Genomic DNA, 15,397 nt, shown 5'->3' with positions numbered 1-15,397 from the left:
CAGCTACCATGCCCCCCAAAACACAAACGTCCATAAACTCACCATCAAGTCCCTTACTCTCTGTCACTCAAGATGAAAGATAAGGTCTTTAGTCATTGAATCTGACCCCCCTGGCTTATCTTTTGACAAAGACTGCTTGTTGTCTCTGGACTGCTGAAAGCACAGGTAAATGAGCCACCCCTTGGCTGTTGGTCAACCATAAACGGTGAACTTAAGAAATGTGTATTATTAACTGTCATGAAAGTAGTTGCAGAACTACCAGTACAGGCCAAATGATCAAATCTATATACATTAGCTAATGAGAGATACATTCTCAGAAAAAAAAACACATGCAAATGACATTCCTCACCAAAAAACTCTCTGCAAGTAACAAAGTAAACAGCATATCACCATAAAAGTTAGGTGTGCCTCTCTCATGCCCATAATAAAACAACTATAAACAACTATTGATTTGATTCCACAAACTGTAAGTGAAAAGATGATATATATTTGCCACAGCCATGCATGTTGTTGGATGATGAAAACTTGTTTGACCCATATCCAAAAAGAACAACTTCTAGTCTACTAAATGATTTTAAATGGTGGAATATAGTACATATTTGGATATTAGTTCTACACTACCACGTGTAAAACCTGGTTCTTTATGCAGTTTATGCTTATTGTCCAAAGGCACTGTAGTTAATAAACTCAGGTGAAGATTGAATCTTCTTGCAGGGTGGGGTAGGGTTAATGTTTCAGCCTATCACATTAGCAATATCTTGAGCAAACCAGAGGAAATAAGTCTCACTACTGACAACACTTGAAGACAAGGACAATCAAATAAAAACTGAGAAATATACTGAATGTGAGGACAGACACCCTAGATTGGTTGTAGGAAGAGAGTCTGTCAATTTTCTTGGTGCCCACAAGTTCATCAGAAACTTCGGCTGACTACACTGCATATCATTTAGGGGCTTGATGGTTTGCAGTTTAAAACAGTCAGCTGATTACACTGCACACCATTTAAGGTCATGATGGTTGGCAGTCTAAAACAGACAGCTGACTACACTGCATGCAATTTAAGGCCATGATGGTTGGCAGTCAAAAACAGTCAGCTGACTACACTGCACACCATATAAGGTCATGATGGTTGGCAGTCTAAAACAAACAGCAGTGAAGACCACCAACATGGCACCTGAACAATTAAATATAGATTAGCATGTAAGCAACATGAAACAACAATAAACTTAAAAGTAGGACAATCTTTATGATAAAGATGAAACTCAAATGCAGCACACCAATATTTCTGAGTATTGACTAATGCATCACACACTTGTATTCAAATAGGAGAATATAAAGTTCTGGACATGGCAGCAAAACAAACTTACAGTCTCATAGCAAACAGCTCCTGCAAAATGCCTGATGATAAAACCTTCATCATCCCTCAAATTTCTGTGAACAGTCAGTTTGGACTTCCTGGGTATCTGCAATAAAACAAATAGACAGCAATCTCAATCATTACTGCAGAAAACATTGTTCTTCCCTAAACCCACCCTTCTGACCCTTACTAGGAACAAGTAACTGCATTTTCCATCAGTTCTAGTGCTATCTGTTGTCCTGTACAAATTATGAAATGAAAAGTTAGCAGGTAAAATCACAAAACACTGCCTAAATCAAAAGATCTAGCAATCAATCAGTTCTGTCTTGCAAAACAGGTATTTTTAAGAAATATTTTTATGGATCTTTGGCAGCAATAAAAGTTGAAATCTGGAAGTTTGTAAAAAAGTAAATGTTCACACTGCTTATCAGTTAAAAGGAGTAATCCTGCACACTTTTAGTTGTGTATTTCTTAAAAGTAGTTAAGTAAACTTTTATTTGAAATGCATCCCTGCCAACCAAATGTTCATAACACACTGTAAGATACTGGCCCCAATTCTAAAATACTTGGCCTCAGTGTAAGTAACCACTTACACTGACAGCGGGCTGAGAACAGGTGTTTTGGAATCTGGTCCCCACTGTTTACAGATGGGCCTTGCACCAAAGTAAGTCTCTCACCCAGCAAGTTTTTTTGAATCAGGGCAGACATACACTTGCGAACAACTATTTTAGAATCTGTCAATGTTTAGGACAACACCACGGCACGGACTCTTTTGTCAACAAAAATGATGACTACAATCTGCCATTTCTTAAAATGCATGCAAATGCATACACTGGATACATTATATTGTAATAATCCCTTCACCTGCAAAAAATGCCTATATAGGATCTCTGCATGATGTCACTCAATCTAATTTTATACCTATCTATCTATCTATATACAGAGACAGAGGATTATAACACATATGACATATCAGACAATGCTTCACATGACACAGCTTTCACAGAGAAATAAAAAAACACAGGGTTGCCACCTTTTCAAATGCCCAAAGTGGGAAATGTTTTGTACAAATGTGAGATTTTGCAGGACAAAACATACCCATGGCTAATGCAAAGGACAGAACTTCACTGTTTTTTGCCAAAATAAAAGCTTATTTTTGTAGCATTTGTGTTGCGTATGCTTTTTCATATAATATTTGTGTGTTTCAGATACAAAATAACTGTTTTATGCAACTATTAAAGAAAACTTTAATATATTTTGTCTTAAAATCTCAGGACATTTGACATTTTTTTAGTTTTTTCACAGGACACAACTGCCCAAAGTGAGGCTGAACCTCGCAAAGAGGGACAGTTGGTAACCCTAAAAAAAACACCAGCGTTACTATCATCTATATCAGAAACATAGTCCTCACAATACAAACACATCTACACAATTTAAAAGATGTGATTTGCAAACAAAAATGTAACCTTCTACATTCTAACCAAAGTACATTTTTTCAGTTAGTTGACACAAAAATAAATCCTTGATTAAAAACAGCTAATTCTCTCACATAGTTGGAAAACTATATTTTTATGATTCTTAAAGTCATTCTACAATTTATGCCATTTATTCATTTTTTAGAATGCTTTCTATTGAAATTGGCTTTGTGGCTCTGTACCTCTGTGATTTTGTCACTCTCTCACGAGACAGTGGAAAAAATGCTGAGCTTCTTTTTAATGAGGGGCATACCCACAAAGAAGTGACAGCCACAGAGGGACAAGAGCGGGATGCACTGTACTATGAGCGGCCTTAAACACACACACACTTGCATCTCCTTACGTCATTTCCTCCACACACACATATACTCTCTCACACACACACACACACACACACACACACACACACCATTCGACAGTACATATTCCGCTATTACTGAGTAAATCTTTAGACTCAGCTCACTAATGAAAAGGAAGTGCCACTGCTTCATGCACCTTGATAGGAAGCCATCTATTTTGACAAACTGTTTAACTTATTCCAGCTCTCTGCATTTTAACTGTCAATCAATGACAGATCTCAAAAGAATCAAGGAAAAGCCAGAAGTAATCAGAGACACTTGAGAAAAATGTGAATTAATATATATTTTCTAAAATAAAAGAAAGCTCCTCTGTGGTTCTGTCACGTTCCTTGAGAGACGGTGGAAAAAATCAACAAGCTTCTTGTAGCCATTTTTTCCACTGTGTAGCTAATTGCCTTCTTACTTTGTTTATCGAGGAATGTGACAGAACCAAAGAGGGACATATATTTTACTTAAAAACTAAAAAGGAATAAAAAATGTGAATAAAAAAGATCTTTTTAATAAAGAATGCTTTTTACTGAGGCGCACTATAAAGTAAAAAATAAGGAAGAAGACTGAAACATTTGCAAAACCAACACAGACAAGCTGGTTTCATAAAAGCATTTGAGTTTGGTTTTGTTGATTCCTGGTATTTCTTCTGGTACCTCATTACCACGATCAGGAAAACCAACCTCAAATGGTTTTCTGTTAACTATTCTAGGTATTCTGCTGGGACTAGCAAACAGCATTATTTGGTTTAATGTTAGCATCTGAATGCAGCTATGACAACCCGGCAGACACACACAGCTGGATCCCGTTATTTTATAACCAGTTCTTCAAAGAACCTTGGTGCTTATCTTATTTTCTTCTGCATATAAAGTGCTGAGCAGTTTTGACATTAAGCCTCTATACTGACAATGCAAAAATCACTTCTAGTTCACTCAGTAACTATGGTTTACCCATGACTGGGAAAGTATACCCATGAGGGTGTAGTCTGAGTGGGTAAGGGTAAACAGTGATTTGAGTGAGTAAAACTGCATGACCAACAGGCTCAGGAGTAATTACTGCTATTAAGTGCCCACATCTTGTTTTAAAAAAATGTCCAGTGTATAATAGCAGTCTTTTTTTTTTGTACAACGTTTCATGACTTAAAAATATTTTGTTCCTTGTGCCACAAATGATACTATGCTAAGAAAGTGTGAACTCATTTCAACTGCTTCATTTTTTAAAGGGGAATTACAGTATGGGGCCACAATGAAGACCAAAGGTGAAAGTAGTTACAAATATTTTGACAGTTTTTTCAGGAACCTGTTGCTGGACTCACAATGACAGCAAGTTCATTCAGGGTTTTTGACTCAACCAAATGGATCTTTCTGCTGTTGTAACTAGTGTAGAGTAGATTAAAAAGCTCCATTTAGCTAATCAAGTAGCATGTTTTGAGGGCTATTTTAGAAGTACTGTATAATAACCAAACTACGAAGAAAAAGTAATGAAGCAGATACACGTATTTTCTCTAAATAGTAAAAGGGGCCAGTTTTCTTCTAAGGTTAAGCAATGCAAGAGCTTACTGCAATAGAGGCATTCAAATTTCAAGTGCTCAAAGGAATATGAAAATTTGTGGCAATGCTTGGGGTACTGTGTTTAGGATCTTTTCAGTTTATGTTTTTATGTCCTCCATAACTGGGAATCACAACAACTGGTGTTCACAATTTATAGATATAGATAATTGCAGAAAGGGGATAGTCATTGCATCCATAAACTGACACACTTGATTTTAATAATTTCCTGAATGTATGACCATTAACAGGTGGAATTATATTTAACACTAAGCAATACTCTATAACCTTTTATGAAAAGAGCAACAGTACGCACATATATGCTATCAACAACCAAATTCTTGTTACTGTGGACCAGGCTTTTGGGACAGATATTGATTATATATTTAATAATCAGTTATTAGAGAATGTTTTCATAACCAGTGAGAAATATTCAATGCAGTCTCTTCTAGGTACACAATAATAGTTTTACTCTTAAAGTATACATGTCTGTAAGGTCAAACCTTGAATAAAATGTACCATTTTAATTACAATTTTATTTACTCTGCAATTTACCCTATAGCAAAACTAAAAAGTCTCTACAGGATACAAGATAACTTACCAGGCAAATTAATGGGGTAGGGAATCTTACTTATTTAAAAAGGCTAGAATACTGCCAACTGCAGTCTGTCTACCAGACACCATGCATGCAGTTTATAAATCCATTAAGTCCGTTAATAACTTGCTTCCCTGAGACTAAAAGTCAATTTCACCTAGATACCAGAAACCATAGTAAAGTGATTAACTCGGAGTTAGCACAACATTAAAATTAACTTTTTTGTTCCTCTAGTCATGTTACCTGCAATACAGAAAGCCAAGTTATTAGCCCATTTAAGTCCATTCATCTAAGAGAATAAAAAAATGCAAGGTTAAATGTAATTACCTAGACAGTGGTTTAAGATCTAATTGTGTAATTTCAGGGCACAAGCTCCTGATCTGCCTCTTCCTGAGGTCCAGAGAGTTGATGTCTCCATTACAGCTGCACTTAAACACTAACTGACCAATCCTCATTAGGCTTAACAATTATAGGTCTAACATACCAAAATCAAACTATCTAACAAGCAGTCTAAGCCTTGAGGACTCCCACAATAATGTCAAATATAGGCCCATAAGTCGGCAACGCACCGACAGTAAAATCCTGGCACAGCAATCAATACTTCTGCTACATATTGGAGGAAAAACAACATGTGCAATAATCTGAGTCCATGAAACCAAGACAAAGCACAAAAAACAAAGGTCATTACAAGGAAACAAATTGTACCTGCTGCAAATGCCATGGGTCTATAGACAGTGTCAAATGACAAAAGACTAAATTTGCCAAAGTTTTCCAACTGAACAGACAGTACTACAGCACCAGCCTCCTCTGTCCTCTCCACTCCTTCATTACATTTCCCAAGCTCTTTTAAAGCTTTCCACAGTCTGAAACTCAACAGCCTCATTTGCAGACTATGCCAAATCCTACTGCCATCTCCACCGAAAACAGCTTCTTAGCATCTGATTTCTTTTTATCTGGCAATAATTCTCCTACTACCATGTGTTTTACTCCCTCAAGGATTTAGCCCCAAAGCAAATCAGAGGAAAGTGTGAACTTTGAGTGATAATAGATTTTACAAGCTTAAGACATGCTAAAGTGTGATGAGAGTTTGTGAAATACGCCATGTAATGAACCTAGCCACTTACATTACTTTCTCAGATGAACACCATTTTTGTTTTACTTTATCCACAGGATAAATGATTCAAGTAGACAGTTAAAGCACTGGGTGGTAGAAAGGGAGGTTGACAAGAAGCAACTGCAAAGAGATTGGTGTGACAATCAGGCGATACAGCAGTTAGAACCCTCTTCGGGTCTGCATCTTATGCCCAGGAAGAGAAGCACAAGAATGTGGCATTTAATGACTTACTCAATGACAGCAAGGTTCACTCCCATCCATAAACATGGACAATAACTTCTACAAACAGAAAAAAACATTCAAAGCAACAAAACAGAGAGGCAGTCCTAGTCTTTTATCCAGGTTTTTGATACAGCAAATATATTACATTTACAATATACTACCCAAGCATCAAATTTGTTATATATATTAAGACTGTATATTTGCAAAGCAAACATGTAAGACTTACATAAAGGTCTACAGTTTAATGAGGAGGAAGAGGTAGGTGAGATGGCTAAGCCAGTTAGTCTAGGGCTGGATGCAATGTTTTCAGAACTGCACAACTGAAGCAAGAAGTGGTAAAGTTGGGAAAGCAAACAATCTGAGATCTTGTGCTAGGTAAGGGTAAAATAGGACTACAGTAATGGCTTGTAGGAGAAAGTACTGGCCGTACTAATAGTCTATAAGATACAAGAATAATGAGGTAAGAATTTAGAGAGCAATAGAAGGGTTAAGATGGGACAGGACAAAGATATAGATGGAACAAAGAAGTTATATAAGATTTTGAAGCACAGACAAAACAAGTTGTTAAGAATACAAATGTGGGTCTGAGGTTTAGAAGGAGTAACAGTTTACAAAGAGTCACAGAAAAGTGATAATGCAGAAGAAATAGCTTGAAGAAATTAGTTCATGTTGTTTTGAAGACAAATAACACTAGGAAGACTATTTATTTATTTGTGTCCAACAGGGTCATGAAAGATGCCTTTTCAGCAGAGATCCAGGAGAAAAACTCCACAAAATTACACGATTTAACAATAAAAAGAAATAAAATGTAGGGAATACAGAAAAATATAACACAATACAACATGATAAAATGAATGACATCATAATGTTTGTTTTCAGGATAACGGTGAAAGAACAGTTGCAAGCAGTGTAAGATACTTAATATTTAAAGAGGAGAGATTGGGAGGAGGGAGTTATTAATGAGAGTAGAAAAGGTTATAATTAGGAAGACTGGGGAGAGCAAGGAGGCATTCATAAAAGGAACATTGCTTAAGCAGTTTGCAGAGAGATTTTGTGCAAGTGGAAAAGTAACAGTCAGTTGGAAGAGACAGTATGATTGGAGATTTCTAGGGTGAGAAAAGGCAGACAGTATGATGAGAGGGAGAGAGTATAAATAAAGAACACATAATTACAATGTAATATATGAACAGCTGTGCAAGAAAAGCAATAAATGTAATGATGAGTTTAGCCAGGTGAGCTGGAACAAAGGCAGTGCCAGGAATTACACAGGTAGTCCTTTAGTTTGATTTTGAAGCAGACAGGGAAGGATATTAGCCTAACAGTATTAGACAGGGAGTTACATAATTTAGATACGCATTTGGAATACTGGAAGTCATCATATGACTTTTTTTTTTTTTTTTTTACCTAAAGTAGATCTGTGTCTGAAGAGTGAAAGGGTCTTTTGGGAGTGTACCACAGAAGGAGTGGAGTGAGAGGGGATCACTTGTCAAAAGAAGAGTATATACTATGTGCCATTTTTAGTGCCATTTTAAGCTGCGCATAGCTGATATTTTTGTAAATTCAAGTCAGTTAATTTTTTTGAGTGCTAGTCAGTGGTGAGTTGAGTTGCACAACTTGGTAGCAAAGTTGGCAATTTTGCTGTAGAATTTTTTAGTTTTGGACTGATCTTCAATTAATGTTTGCATGGAGAGGTGATGCACAGATTATGCTCAACAGGAGATAGGAAGTTGTTGTGTGTGACTGTGAGGTAAGAAAGTTAGAAGCTCTATAAAAGAGGCCTAATTTCTGAGCATTTCTCGCTAAGTACTGTGAATGTTTATCAAATTTAAGTTAATAATCTAGGATGACCCTAGTAGTTTGGTTTTTGAAACTATTTGTAGTTGTACATTTTCAGACAAAAAGATACTAAAGCTGGAGAATACAGAAATGGCAGTTTAAAATGGATAGCCTAGACTTATGCAGCTGCTGAGGTAGATGGTGAACCAGCTGAGTGAAGCTGTGGAGAAACCTAGCAAGTGAAATATGTATTCATTTTAATGTAGTAATAGTGAAGGAGAAGGGGGAAATTGTACATTTAGTATATAAATTTCAATTTATAACTTAATAGAAATTGAAATTCCTTTTTATGTTAACTGGAAAAATGAGGTATGATATCAGTGATGCTTTAAAAAATAGTTGTTGTTGTTGTGTCTTTCGGCTTTTCCCGGTTAGGGTCGCCACAGCGGAACTCCGGTCCGCTAATGATTGGCAGTAGATTTTTGCGTGCTGATTTGCCAGCCCTGACGCACAGCCTTCAACGAAGGTATGCCCATTCATGCATGTCTCCACACAGAAGACGCTCTAGCTAGAATCGAACAGGGCAACGTCTTACTGTGAGGCGACAATGCTACCGGAGCACCACTACAGCAGATCCGATGCTTTAAAAAACAGTAACTTGAGAAAAATAGTTAAATTATTTTGATTAGTGCTATAGTCTGATTTATTAATCACTGATTAAATTAGAACATTATGTTTTATGTTTTCACTTCTCTATTTCTGACCCATTCTCGATGGTCCAAAGACTTCTTCCAAATACATACCCTCCTTATCACATGTTCCTAACAACAAACAGGAAGCACAGCAGGCCACAACAGCTGCATGTAACAAATGGGGAATATGTTTAATCTTGCTATGCTAAACCATTTGCAGAAATTCTACCATAACTCCCTTTGGTTCTTTACTCTGATCGCAATGCTCCACTGAATCAAGTCTATTAAGCCAGATGAACCTCAAACTGTATACCCTACTTCAAAGATACCGCTACTAGGACCATTTTCCAAACAGTATGTCAGAGGAATTTGCAAGGAAGGCTGTCACTACAATGGAGGAGACACAAACAATGGATTTCTTAGGAAACATATTACTAAAGGACTACCAAATCTGAACTATTCACCAAAAATTACTGTATGTTTTGGTGGCAATTTCTTTAGATCCCCTTAGGATTGTTTTTTACCATCCCTGCCACAGGTATCCAATGTCCAAGACAAGTCTACCAGCTACTCTCCAACCTCCCCAGACGAAGTCCACGTTTGCTAAGGCAGGCCATGGATCCTGAGAGTGCCCTGGATGCTGTACTCATCTGTACTTCCATCCAGGGGAGATGGGGTTTATTTTTTATGACCTACCCACTCTCTTATCCCACCACTGCACGCTCACTGATTATGGCCGAAGGCAATTCACCTCTTTGGACCTCCTCTCCTTAGGGAGTATATCAAAGAGCACCCTCCCTTCCCAGCTGCTCTGTCAGTTGCCTGAGCCACTATTCGAACCCAGGTTAGCAGGCACATAGTCATGGCTTTGTCCCTATACGTCACAGGAGTGGATGTAATTTTTAGTGACAATCTTGACAGAAATCCACATAGGTGTCAAAGGTGTGTACAAAGTGTAAAAACTATAGAAGCAAAGTGCTAAGGTAGTTAGTTGCTATGTGAAGTGACTATATTAGGCCTCTGGTAAGACACTGTCCTTCTTTCTGGAACCAAAAGTAATGTAGCCATCCAATCACTAGAAAACACACTACATCCTATAAGAACTTCCTGTCCATAAAAAAAAAAAAAAAAACAAAATCAAGAAATATTTCCTTCAGCCAATGTGCTGGTGCCCACTACAAGACTCTGGTCTCTACAGATGCTCCAGTGACTACAACATCCCTACAAACCCTGTGAAGAAGAAGACCTGGTACCCAGACAGTCCCACTCCCATATTCAACCCATCTGCCAGAATGCAAATGTTCCCAGGCTCCCAGTGACAAATGCAAATAACCCTGTCTCTCAGTTATAAGGCTAAAAAAAACAAGTGAAAGTGAAAGTTAAACAGAACATAGCAAAATACAAGCTTCTGCTGGAGTATAGGAACCTAGTCAGAAATAAAAACACTTCTCAACTGAGTTACATAAGGAAATACAATTAGCACTAGAAGAAAAAAAAAAAATAAAGCAGTACTTGTATAACAAATTCCAATGTCATCAGACTTTGAAGTAAAATTATTTGAGAGTCAGCATACACCAGTCTCTGACTTGGCATCCCACAGTTCATTTAAAATAATAAGTTTGGTTTGATAAACAACAGTTACTTTGGAAAAGTATAATATGCAAACTGATAATTATTCCTTAATTACACAAGCAATAGGTGTGTGTGTGTGTGTGTGTGTGAGAGAGAGAGAGCGAGAGAGAGAGTGTCTAAAAAAATCAGGCAGTATTTTACAGTATTCTGGATGCCAGATTTACATTTGCTTTAAAAAGAAATGCTACACCTGCCAAAAATGAAGACTGAATGAATGTAACAACCTTAATTTGTTTGTGTTCTTAAAAATATATGCAATCAATTATATCTAGTACTACGTAAATATTAATTCGTACATAATCTTATACCAGCATATCTATGCCATCTGGTGGAATTACTGGAAAACAGCAAGGATTAGAAGATTGTTAGGAACACAGAAAGCACTTTCTAGTGAAACTCAGAGACTAGATTTTTCAAAAGGGAGAAATACTGACATTTCCTTGAGAAAAAAAAACAATATGCACAAGCTCAGATGTAACATGCCTGCTGGCCTTCTAGCTTTAATTTGGTATGAAATCAAAGCAACTAAACAAGGCTGCCAGATAAAGGGTAAATTCAGACCTTCACTATTTTTATGCATTTGGCTGCATATATGTGATTAAATGTAAATGGCAAAACGCATTTTACATGCGTCTTAGAAATGCTGCATTATTTTCAAGAGTAAACAAAAAACTAGAGACTATTCATCCTTCGTCTAGGGTGGATCAAATGGTGGAAATTGAAAAAGGGTAATTGTGGGGTGATGTTCAGGGAAGAGTTAAGATAGGCACTGGGTGGCAGTGAAGAGTTACTGAATAGCTGGGTAACTACAGCAGAGCTAGTACGGGAGATGGCTAGAAGGGTGCTTGGTGTGACATCTGGAAAGAGGAAGGAGAACAAGGAGACCTGGTGGTGGAATGAAGAAGTACAGGAGAGTATACAGAGAAAGAGGTTGGTGAAGAAGAAGTGGGATTGTCAGAGAGATGAAGAAAGTAGACAGGAGTATAAGGAGATGAGGTGCATGGCAAAGAGAGAGGTGGTGAAGGTTAAGGATAAGGCAAATGAAGAGTTGTATACAAGGTTGGACACTAAGGAGAGAGAAAAGAACCAGTACCGATTGGCTAGACAGAGGGACCGAGCTAGTAAAGATGTGCAGCAGGTAAGGGTGATAAAGGATAACGAGGGAAACATACTCACAAGTGAGGAGAGTGTGTTGAGCAAATGAAAAGAGTACTCTGAGGGGTTGATGAATGAAGAGAATGAGAGGGAGAGAAGGTTGGATGATGTGCGGATAGTGAATCATGAGGTGCAGTGGATTAGCAAGGAGGAAGTAAGGATAGCTATGAAGAGGATGAAGAATGGAAAGGCTGTTGGTCCAGATGACATATCTGTGGAAGCATGGAGGTGTTTAGGTGAAATGGCAGTGGAGTTTTTAACTAGATTGTTTAATGAAATCTTGGAAAGTGAGAGGATGCCTGAGGAATGGAGAAAAAGTGTTTTGGTACCGTTTTTTTAAGAATAAGGGTGATGTGCAGAGCTGTAGTAACTACAGAGGGATTAAACTGATCAGTCACAGCATGAAGTTATGGGAAAGAGTAGTGGAAGCTAGGTTAAGAAGGGAGGTGATGATTAGTGATCAGCAGTATGGTTTCATGCCAGGAAAGAGCACTACAGATGCGTTGTTTGCTCTGAGAGTGTTGATAAGTACAGAGAAGGTCAGAAGGAGTTGCATTGTGTCTTTGTGGATTTAGAGAAAGCATATGACAGGGTGCCTAGAGAGGAGTTGTGGTATTGTATGAGAAAGTCGGGAGTGTCAGAGAAGTATGTAAGAGTGGTACAGGATATGTACGAGGGTAGTGTGACAGCGGTGAGGTCAGCGGTAGGAGTGACAGATGCGTTAAAGGTGGAGGTGGGATTACATCAAGGATCAGCTCTGAGCCCTTTCTTATTTGCAATGGTGATGGACAGGTTGACAGACGAGATCAGACAGGAGTCCTCGTGTACTATGATGTTTGCAGATGACATTGTGATCTGTAGTGAGAGTAGGGAACAGGTGGAGGAGGCCCTGGAGAGGTGAAGATATGCTCTAGAGAGAAGAGGAATGAAGGTCAGCAGGACTAAGACAGAATATATGTGTGTGAACGAGAGAGAGGATAGAGGAATGGTGAGGATGCAGTGAGTAGAGGTGGCGAAGGTGGATGAGTTTAAGTACTTGGGATCAACAGTTCAGAGTAATGGTGAGTGTGGAAGAGAGGTGAAGAAGAGAGTGCAGGCAGGATGGAGTGGGTGGAGGAAAGTGTCAGGAGTGATTTGTGACAGACGAGTACCAGTAAGAGTGAAAGGGAAGGTCTACAAGAGGGAAGTGAGACCAGCTATGTTATATGGGTTGGAGACAGTGGCATTGACAAAAAGGCAGGAGTCAGAGCTTGACGTGGCAGAGTTGAAGATGTTAAGATTTGCACTGGGTGTGATGAGGATGGACAGGATTAGGAATAAGTATATTAGAGGGTCAGCCGAAGTTGAAAGGTTTGGAGACAAAACCAGAGAGGCAAGATTATGTTGGTTTGGACATGTGCTGAGGAGGGATGCAGAGTATATTGGGAAAAAGATGCTAAGGATGAAGCTACCAGGTAACAGGAAAAGAGGAAGGCCTAAGATAAGGTTTATGGATTTGGTGAAGGAGGACATGCAGGTGGTTGGTGTGACAAAGCAAGACGCAGAGGACAGGAAGAAATGGAAACAGTTGATCTGCTGTGGCGATCCCTAACGGGAGCAGCCGAAAGAAGAAGGAGTCAATTAAAAAAGAAGGAAACTCAAGGATACTGATGCTGATGACACTAAATAGGCAAGAAACAAAAACAGGCAATGAGGAGAAAACAGATAAAGTGCCCCTAATGCAGGGACTTCCTCCTCAGACACGGTACTGCTATGATAAGTGTTTATGTAAGTAACTGCAGCAGCAACTACTTACGGATGTCCTGAAGCAACAAATACTTGTGGGAGTGACTACAGCAATTTGTTTACAAACATATAACTGTCAGAGAAATACGCATCAAGAAGAGGTAAACACAATGTTTCTTAAAGGAAAACTCCACACGAACTAAAAAAAATCTGTTTTTTTCACTCTTTGTTTCCTCGCCTATTTTTACACCTCAAAATCACTCCAAGTGCTTTATTTGTAATTTTAGTCTGTTTTCCACAACATGGCTACCAATGGCGCTTGATGTATCAACGTGATTTTGTTCTTCCTCAACCCTTTCTCTTTCCCATAATGCTTTTTATGACTCATGGCAGACATAAGGAAGTAACTGTGAATTCCCATGCCATTGACATTTAATGGGATTTGTGTGAGTCACTGTCATCTATACCTTCTGTAAAAGTACTGCTTCTTTTCTGTCTCTAATCACCCTCATTTATGTTTGGCTCAGAGCTTGTTTTACACTATACTTAGAAGTTATCTGTCTACAGTCAGAAAAGTAGCTAAATTGCAGGCCTTTGTTCAGGGTTTTCTTTTACAGTCCAAGAGAATTGACAGTTCCCTCCCCCCACACTACCGCAGAGGTGTTAAAACTGTCACTGCACTGAGAGATCCTTGCAGAATCAAGTGCAACTGACAGCTCATAATGGAAAGGAAGGGACTTCCATTATAAATCTCTTCCCCTCTGCCTGCATTACTACAGTACAGCAGTAATACAAAGTATTATGGGAAACAGAAAGGGTTGAGGAAGAACAAGATCACGTTGATACATCAAACCGCATTTGTAGCCATATTGTGGAAAACAGGCTAAAATTACAAATAAAATACTTTTTATACTGATTTTGAGGTGTTAAAATAGGTCCAGAAACAAAGACAGAGTGGAAAAAAACACAATTTTTTTGTTCTGCTGTGGAGTTTTCCTTTAAGACTAGTTCTCCTGTTCCATGCATACAGAAGCAATGTCCTTTCTGCAATGCTGGCTGAAGGGTAGACAGAACTCCAGACAGATTTTACTTTAATGCCTTTCATTAAGACAAAGCACAAGTTTCCATGGAGACTTCTTTGCTCCTTCTGGAAGGTCCTTAATCATATCTGTTTCTTTACATGTGAATAAAATAAATATCTGAACAGTTTCTATATAACCATTACCTAAATGGTACAGGAATTACACTATCATGAGTGTGGACATTTACAAGTCAAGAAGAAGCTGGTATATCTTAAAAGTTGTCCTAAGTGGAAGAAGGAAAACAGTGCTCTTTACAGATCTTTCCATATCATGACATCCCAGGCTGCGTTCTATACGAACTACAGAATGAACTGGCACCCCACCTAAGTACCATGTTCAATCGTAGCCTCACCTCAGGCTATGTAACCATTGAATGGCCCATAGCAATGGTTATCCCACTCCACAAAGGAGGAGTCACCATGGACCCTGGGAACTACCGCCCCATCAGCCTGACGAGCCTGGTCTGCAAGGCTATGGAACGTATCATCATGGAACTTATAAACAATGACATTGGTAATCTCCACACTCTGGACCCTACCCAGTTTGGGTTTGTAAAAGGCAGATCATGTCTCCTAAACAGATAGACTTCTTTAAAGCGGTCATCAAAGCCGTAGATGTGGGTAAGATGGTTCACACAGCCTATCTAGATCTTGCCAAGGCTTTTGACACCATCCCCCA

The 15,397-nt window shown here is 38.5% G+C and overlaps 1 protein-coding gene across 1 annotated transcript in view; it reads right to left on the bottom strand.

Moving 5' to 3' along the window:
* The window catches only part of MYO6 (myosin VI), a 692,995-nt gene that overhangs the window by 331,661 nt on the left and 345,937 nt on the right, over positions 1 to 15,397 (bottom strand). Inside the window, exon 12 of the mRNA XM_044077058.1 lies at positions 1,368 to 1,463. Within this exon, the coding sequence (XP_043932993.1) occupies positions 1,368 to 1,463 (96 nt within the window). The remainder of the gene's footprint in view (positions 1 to 1,367; positions 1,464 to 15,397) is intronic.

The sequence above is a fragment of the Protopterus annectens genome, chromosome 1.part0 (genome assembly GCF_019279795.1).
Source record: "Protopterus annectens isolate FY-2018-M chromosome 1.part0, PAN1.0, whole genome shotgun sequence".
NCBI classification, from domain to species: Eukaryota; Metazoa; Chordata; order Ceratodontiformes; family Protopteridae; genus Protopterus; species Protopterus annectens.
This window is presented reverse-complemented; position numbering and strand designations above follow the sequence as displayed.